This window comes from Natator depressus, chromosome 14 (genome assembly GCF_965152275.1).
Source record: "Natator depressus isolate rNatDep1 chromosome 14, rNatDep2.hap1, whole genome shotgun sequence".
NCBI classification, from domain to species: domain Eukaryota; kingdom Metazoa; phylum Chordata; order Testudines; family Cheloniidae; genus Natator; species Natator depressus.
Window position 1 is genome coordinate 36,868,607 of NC_134247.1, and position 8,404 is coordinate 36,877,010.

Here is an 8,404-nt window from a genome sequence, read left to right on the forward strand (position 1 = left end):
TGCTCCAACTCCTTTCTCTGGCTGGTTGAAGCAGGAGTTTTTTTATCAGGTGACTAGCTTCAGGTGCTCTTATTGGCTTCAGGTGCTTGTAATTAATCTATAGAAACCTTTCTTCCCTCTACAGGGAATAAGGCTTCTCCTCATCCGGGGACTTACATATCTCTCCTAGATCACTCTCCTGCTGCCTTCTGGCCATGCTGTATCACCAAACTTAATGAGACAGGTCTGGAAAAAAATGATGAGAATGGCTTAAAAATCATGAGATATTAATCAACACATTTACTGGCATTTTTTTCTCAGAGCCTCTTTCACCTCTTTGTTTCTCAGGCTGTATATGAAGGGATTGGCCATAGGAGTCAGAATTGTGTAGAAGACAGAGAACACTTTGTTGAGGTCTCTGAGTGTGTTGGTTTTTGGTAGCAGATACACAATGATCAGGGTCCCATAGAAAGTGGTCACAACAATGAGGTGAGAAGAGCAGGTAGAAAAGGCCTTTTGCCTCCCGGAGGTGGAAGGGATTCTCAGGATGGTGGAGATGATACAGACGTAGGATATCCCAGTTAAAGCAAACGGGGGCAGGGTGAATAAAGCAGACAGAATGGTAATTAAAAGCTCCACCTGGTAGATGTCATTGCAGTAGAGATATATTATTTCTGTAAATTCACAGAAGAAATGATTGATTTCATTGGGGCCGCACAAAGTCAATTGTAACATCATACCCATTACTATGGAACTAGCCAGTAACCCATTTATCCAAGACCCAGCCGCTAGCTGGAGGCAGAAACTGCCATTCATAAGAGTTGCATAATGCAGTGATTTGCATATCGCTAGGTACCGATCATAAGACATCATTGCTAGGAGATAACACTCGGTGGCTGCAAAGAAGCCAACAAAGTAAAATTGTATGATGCAGCCCCCCACAGAAATGGTTCTGTCCCCAGTCAGGAAACTGGCCAGCATCCTGGGCAGGAGGGCGGAGGTGTAGCAGGTCTCCAGGCAGGACAAGTTCCCCAGGAAGAAGTACATGGGGGTATGAAGGTGCTGATCAGTCACAACTAGCACCACGATGAGGATGTTCCCAGCCATGGTCACAATGTAAATCACAAGGATCAGCAGAAAGAGAAGGATCTGCAGTTTGGGGATATTCCCAAATCCCAGGAGGATGAATTCTGTGAGGGAGGTTTGATTTCCCTGTTCCGTGTCTGCCATGGCGGAAATGAACCAAATTCTACAATAGAACAAGAACGGCATTTGTTAAATGTCAATATCACATTGTCAATTTAAATGCATTAATGTTCAAATGCTCCCTCTCCTTCAGGTCACACGCCCAAATACTAGGCTGAGGACACAGAATGGGGGCTTGGAGTCATATAATGGAGGCTTATGACATCTGAGAGTGAATGAGAAAAACTGACACACAAACATGCTGCTAAGACAAGCTCAGATCTGTGTAAAAACCCTAATGTTTCTGATTGGCAAAAGAATAAGCCTTGCTCCCTTCATTCTGCTCCAAAGAGCAGACACTTGTGGTGTGCAGTGAGAAAACCAGATCACCAGGAGGAGTCTGGCAAATGAAGGTGTAGGCATTGGATTCCCTGAATTCTGACAGCCTCGTTTTGGCTGGTAAAACACCCCACAATTTTGCTGGCTGTAAATCGGCTTGGTTTGGACTTCAGAAGCTTCCATTGTCCCTGACAGATACCAGTGCGCCATGAATGAGGTTGTGCCAGTCCAAACCCTAACCTTCTAAGCATTTTTATGTAGTCATCATTTGATTTCATTTGTGCTGTACCCTGTAGATCAGTTTTTATGCTGCTTTGTGATCATCGTATATTAACTTTTGAATTTCTCTGCCAATGGATATCGTTGATTCAAACTGCTTAGTGACATTCTGAAAACTGAATGATCTTCTCGGTATTGATTACATAGGCTCTGAATACAGGGGTGAGGCAGTGACCTCTCGGTTACAGTCTAGAGTGTGAGGGGTTTAGGGACCTGAAGTTGGGGGTTTGGGTGAGGGCATCTCAAAGAGTTTTCCTCTGCCTTGAGCACCACATAGGGGATTCTGTGGGCCTGGTTTTAGTGGAAATCAGGCTACTGGAAGCATCTCACCTCCCCATCATCATTGCAGTCATCAGCCAGAGAGATGGCCATAGAGTCATTCATAGAGGAAATTCCCAGCCTCTTTATATGGCCAAGCACTCACTGCAGATAATTAAAAGCTATTACTGGGGATAATCTGGATAAGAGATAATACTGCAATACATAAACTGGGATTATAGTTGAAGCCCACACCTTGACTAGAGCACTCAATGGGATGCTGATTGAAAATTTTCTGATACAAATGTGGATTCATCAAAATCAAAACTTTCTACTGGGATGTGTCATTTTCAGTGACATTTAGTTTTGCAAATACATCAGACAAAATAAAAAGAAATAAAACACTATTATAAAAGAAATAGAAATGAAATATAAAAAAGTAAAATAAAATAAGCCAAAATGTAAAATTAAAATAAACACTATAAAAACAAAAAAAATATAAAATGCAATAAAAATATAAAATATTAAAAAGAAAAAATATAAAAAAATATTTTCAAAAATGGAAAATTAAAAAAAAAATAAAAAATAGCATTTGAAAGTAAATAAAAGAGTTAAAAAAAAGAAAAAGTCAAAATTGAAGTGAAATGTGCTGGGTGAGAGTCAAGAAGAGTCCCAAGAAGAGGAACCTAAGACATAAACCAGAAGTGAGGGCCCAGGGCTGCTAAGCCGTGCCCCCAAATATCTCAAAAAATGCCATCCTACAGTTGCACTCATAAATTTATCCAGCTCTCTCTTAAAACTAATTAAGTTGTGCATCCCTATAGCTCCTGTTGGAAGGTTGTTCTAGAATCTCACCCCTCTGATGGTGAGAAACCTTCTTCTAATTTCCAGCCTGAATTTGTTCATGGCCAGTTATATCCATTTGTTTTTATGCCAACAAGGGGAGGGAATTAGGAGAGGAGCTCCAGCATAACTTTTATCCCAGTGGTTATGGTACTCATCTCTGATGTTGGGGACCCCTACTTCAAGTGTCTGATGAGGAGAAATGATTGAAACAGGGATCTGCCCCCTCCCATGTGCGTGCCTTGACCCGCATTATGGGATATTTTGATCTGGGTCTCTCTAAATCTTTCCTGTTCAAGTCTAAATCCCTTTGTGAATCTAGCCTCAGCTGGGGATCTATGACTGATTTACACGCCCTGGGGGTCTGGGCAATTGAATTCAATGGATCTACACTGATTTAGACCAGTGGAGGATTTGGCCCAAAGTGTCAGTCAGATACCTGAGTCAGTCAGATTCCCTACCAGGCCCTCCATACAGTTTCGCAATGCTGATGTGGCCCTCGGGCCAAAAAGTTTGCCCACCCCTGCTCTAACCCCACCTAAGGTGGCAAGAAACCATGGTGATAGAGGGGAGAGGAGAAGAAGGAATAAGGTGGAGGAAACCCCTCAACTTTTACCCTAGTAGTTAGGGATGTAGCAGACCCTCCTCAAGTGCCTGATAAGGAGAAAGATTTTTAAAAGGGATCTGCTTCCTCCTATGTGGGTGCCGTAACCACTGCGATATGGGATACCTGATATGTCTCTCTCTCAATCTCTCCTCATAGAGCCTTAATTCCTTTGTGCATCTTGACCCAGCTGGGGATCACACTCATTATTAATTATTGTTATTAGTGGAGACAAAGACATTAATAGTGATGTGTCCTATAAGATACTACGGATATTAAATAGGGTTTTCAACAAAATACTCGAGAAGAACTACAGAATGCAATAGACAAAGATGTTCTTTTCATAGAACTGGCTAGATCCTCCAGTGGTATAAATTAGCCAGAGCTCCACTGAAGTCAGTGGGTCAGATTGAGAGAGATATTTGCCCAAAGAGAGAGAGAGCGCGAGCGCACGAGTGCATGAATGGCTCTAGATCCTGGTGCTTCTAGCACTCACCCTTGATGGAGACCCAGGATCCTGTCCCCTTTGCTCCAGTGTCTCTTCCACCCAATGGGGACGTGGCCTGCTGAGTTCAATGGAGCCACACTGATTTAGACCAGCTGAGGCTTCGGCCAAAGTGTCAGATACCTGAGCTGAGAACCTCCCAAACACAAGTTATCCACAGTTCTATGTTCTTTGCTTTTTAAAAAAAATAAGATCGACACTACTTGAGAAATTTGAATTTCCCCAACATTTTCCCTACAGCTGTTTTCACCTCCTTGTTTTTCAGGCTGTAGATGATGGGGTTTAACATGGGGGTCAAGATGCTGTACTGGGTGGAGAATATTTCATCCAGAACCACAGGGGAGACTGAGCTGGGTTTTGTGTACTGGAAAAAAGCTGTCAAGTACAACAAACCAACCACAGTAAGGTGGGAGCTGCAGGTGGAGACAGCTTTATGCCTGCCCCCCGCAGAGCGTATCCTCAGGATGGTGGAGATGATGTGAATGTAGGAAATCAGGGTTAATACAAAGGTGCTTGATCCAAATATGAAAGCAGAAGTAAGAAGCACCACTTGAAAGGTGAGGGTCTCAGTGCAGGACAGTTGTAACAGAGGAGGGAGCTCACAGCTGAAATGGCTGATTTGATTGGTCCCACAGAAATGCAACTTGAGGGCAAAAACAGTGTTAAGCAGGGCATGGAAGAAGCCTATTGCCCATGCACCACTCACCAGCTGAACACAGATCCCTTTCCTCATTGTGTCCATGTAACACAATGGGTCACAGATGGCAGCATAGCGGTCATAAGCCAGAGCTGAGAGAATAAAAATTTGAGTAGTAGCCAGCAGGAAAATGAAGAACATCTGTGCAATGCAACTATTGACAGAAATGGTTTTGTGCTTTGCTAGGAAATGCACCAACATCTTAGGGACAATGGCTGAGGAATAGCAGATATCAACAAAGGATAAATGAGACAGGAAGAAGTACATTGTGGTGTGAAGGTGAGGATCAGCCCTTATCACCAGCATGATCACCATGTTTGCCAAAAGCGTGATTAGGTAGACAACTAAAAATATCAAGAAGAGGAAAATCTACATCTGTGGGTCATTGGAAAGTCCCAGGATAATAAATTCAGTCACTTCGGTTTGATTTCCCATTGATCCTTAATCAGGAAAACTGACCTGTCAGACTGGAAAAAATGAAATTAACACACAAGTAAATTGAAATGGCTTGTAGAGATCATCTGATCAGTAGGATGAATGTAAAGAGAGGCCTACTACATCCTATAAAATGTGTGTTCAAAATAGATAAAACTCTGCTCAGCTGTGATATTGGGACAATCTAGGGTGATCAGACAGCAAAGGTGAGAAATTGGGATGGGGGTGGGGAAATAGGAGCTTATATAAGAAAAAGACCCAAAAATCAGGACTGTCCCTATAAAATCGGGACATCTGTTCACCCTAGGATAGTCGGACATAGGGCTCCCTCATTCTCTCCTGTTGAAGCTGTTCCACTGTGGTTAAATAATAAAAAAGCTTTGGAGCAGAGGCACTGGATACTCAGCCTCCTGCATCTGGAGTTGAGTGCCCTAACCACCAGGATATAAAGTCACTCTCTTGCTGTCTCTCTCTGTCCTAATACCTCTTTAATCTGTCCCCTTAACTTCAATAGAGCTACAGCTGATTTACACCAGCTGGAGAATTGGCCCATTGATGCCTATGGAGTTATGGCTGATGCACACCAGCATGAGATCTGGCCAATTCTACAAATACTCTACAAAAACTACAGAACGTAATATCTATAGTATCTTATTGGATTGATCCCCATTAAAATCTCTAGAATTCTAGAAGAGGAAGAAACCACCGAGGCCTAGAAATTCTGGTTTCCCACCCAACGGGGTATAGCCCGTCAACACAAACCAGTATGGAGAATATGGCATTCATAATATTATTGATTACCTCTAAAGTGGGCCTCAGAATACCTTATCTGGATGACAGCCTCCTCCCCAGTAGAGTGTTTTGTGTGGAGGTGGGCAACCTCATGTATCATGCAACTGTCCAAAACAACCAGAGATCATTTGTGACAACAGAGTGAAAATGACTTGTCTTATAAACCAAGAAGTGATCTGAGGTTGTCTTTTGGCAAAACCAGAAGAGAGCCTGGAGCAAACAAATGCTCCAACACTGGAAGGAGAGAAACGACAACACCGAGAAAGAAATGACTGAGCATAGATTCACTGCACAACTAAGAGCTTTATTCCAAATAGGAGAATTGACACAAATGGAGATTGAAAGCCTGAAAAGGGAGATTAGTCATGTAGAACTACATACAAACATTTTGGTGGGAGCAGTGACATAGGATAAACAGAAACCAGAAATGGAAGAAAATTTGAGGACAAATGAAGGAGGGAAAGAGCACCTGAAGAAAGTACAGAAAATATGAAAGATTTGTTGATCGAGATCATGCAGAGTGTAAGAGACATTGAGCACCAGTGCTACCAACTGTGAAATTTGTAGACCATCACACACTGGATGATATAATGCAAGTAACTTAATGAAGTGCTCAAGGAAACTGGAGAAAAAAAAACAACAAGGATTAGCCAGTACAATTATATAATTTATGCTACAGTAACAGTAGCAGCTCAGATGGCTTGATGTTAAACCAATGAACATATGAACCATTGGAAAACTTCCTATATCTAAGAACCTCCATGGAAATGAAGGTTAAAACAGAAGAGTATGCTTTTTTGTTGAGATACCAGCCTACTGGATGAATATGAGAAAAATCATTTGACGAGAAAAGAACAGCAAACAGCCTTGGAGATGAAATATCAGTGGAATGAAAGGATGTGAGAGTTATGAAGGAACAATGTAAAGAGAAGCTGATCACTTAGAGTCATGGACTTGAAATATTTCAGCACAAAGTTATTAGTATAAAGAGAAAAGTCACTTCACCAGAGACCCTAGGAGATTCTTTCATCTGATTGATGTTAAAAAACAGAATAGGCAAAAATAGAGAGCAGATGAGTTTCACTGTTTCTGGAAGGAAATCTGGTCTGAGACTGTACAACATAAGCAGATAGCGAACCGGATTAAAAATGAGAGGAAAAGTTTACAAAACACACCACAGAGGAATACACAAAAAGAGCAAAGAAAGAAATGAGATACTGAGATAAATGAAAAATTGGAAATCATCTGGACCAGATGGGATGCATGGATTCTGGCTGAAATGCATTATAACACTCCATGATTGTTTATTTGAACAACTTAATAAATGTTTGAAGAATGGATTTCCAAGATGGATGGTGACAGGGACAACTCTTCTCATAAAGGAGAAAGAAAGAAAGAAAGAAAGAAAGAAAGAAAGAAAGAAAGAAAGAAAGAAAGAAAGAAAGAAAGAAAGAAAGTTGTAGTGATCCTATGAATTATAGGAATTATAGACTGACCACGTGTTTACCAACTATATGGAAAATTCTAACAATAATTCCGGCAAAGAAGATCTGGATAGTGCTAGCTCACAATGGAATGCTGGTTCCTGACCAAAAAGGCAGCACAGTAAACATGAAAGGAACAAAAGGCCAGCTCTGGCTCAAGAGGAGGATCACAGAAGATTCAAAACAAAGAAAGAAAAAAGTTAGCAATTGTATGGGTAGACTACCAGAGAGCATCCAACAGTGTCTCACAATCAAGGATCACTGAGACACTGAAAATGTCCAAGGTTCATCCACAGATCATTTCCTTTCTACAGCAATCTATGTTTAACTGGAACACTCGACTCTACCTGGAAGGGACTCATTGGTGAGGTTCAAATTAAAAAAGAAATCTTTCAAGGGGATTCCTTAGCACCAGTGCTGTTTGTGGTAACCATGCTGCCACTGACATGGATGCTTGTTGAGATAACCACAATTTACCATATCAGCAAAGAGCAACAACCATTTAAGAATTTGTTAGACATAAGCAATCTGAAATTTCATGAACAATCACAAAAAGGAGCTATAGATATCAATGATGTGTGGAAAAGTTTGGTGAAGATATAAATCTACAGGTTGGCTTAGCTAAATGTGTGTCAGCATCTGTAAAGATGGCCAGACTGGTACAATCTGATAACATACAAGTTAATGAAAGAACAATCCAGGATATTTCAGCATGACCTCTACAAATATCTTGGAATCAGGGAAATGTCGGAGCTACAACATAAGAAATTGGGGGGAAAAAGTGAGGAAAGAATATTACAGTTGTATAAGATCTACTCTATGAACAAAACTCAAGTCTAACAATTTGATCTGAGCTACTAGTATGTGGGGGATGCCTGTAGTACAGAATATTGCTGGAGTGATCAAGTGGAATCAAGAGGAGAAGGCAAAAACTGACATCCAAAGAAGACAGCTGTTGGTGATGCATAGATTATTAGACAGCAATCAAGTCATGGACAGGATGT

At 41.2% G+C, this 8,404-nt stretch overlaps 1 protein-coding gene and 1 pseudogene across 1 annotated transcript; both read right to left on the reverse strand.

Annotated features, from left to right (window-relative positions):
* Positions 1–279: 279 nt before the first annotated feature.
* On the reverse strand, positions 280–1,209 carry LOC141998219 (olfactory receptor 10A7-like). The gene has a single exon (XM_074970903.1). The coding sequence runs from the start codon at positions 1,207–1,209 to the stop codon at positions 280–282; it is 930 nt and encodes a 309-aa protein (XP_074827004.1).
* A 2,982-nt stretch (positions 1,210–4,191) lies between these two features.
* Positions 4,192–5,124, reverse strand: LOC141998300 (olfactory receptor 5G9-like; annotated as a pseudogene).
* Between the last annotated feature and the right edge of the window lie 3,280 nt (positions 5,125–8,404).

Excerpts from the sequence above, each read along its gene's own strand:
- LOC141998219 (XM_074970903.1), bottom strand. The coding sequence starts at position 1,209 with ATGGCAGACACGGAACAGGGAAATCAAACCTCCCTCACAGAATTCATC.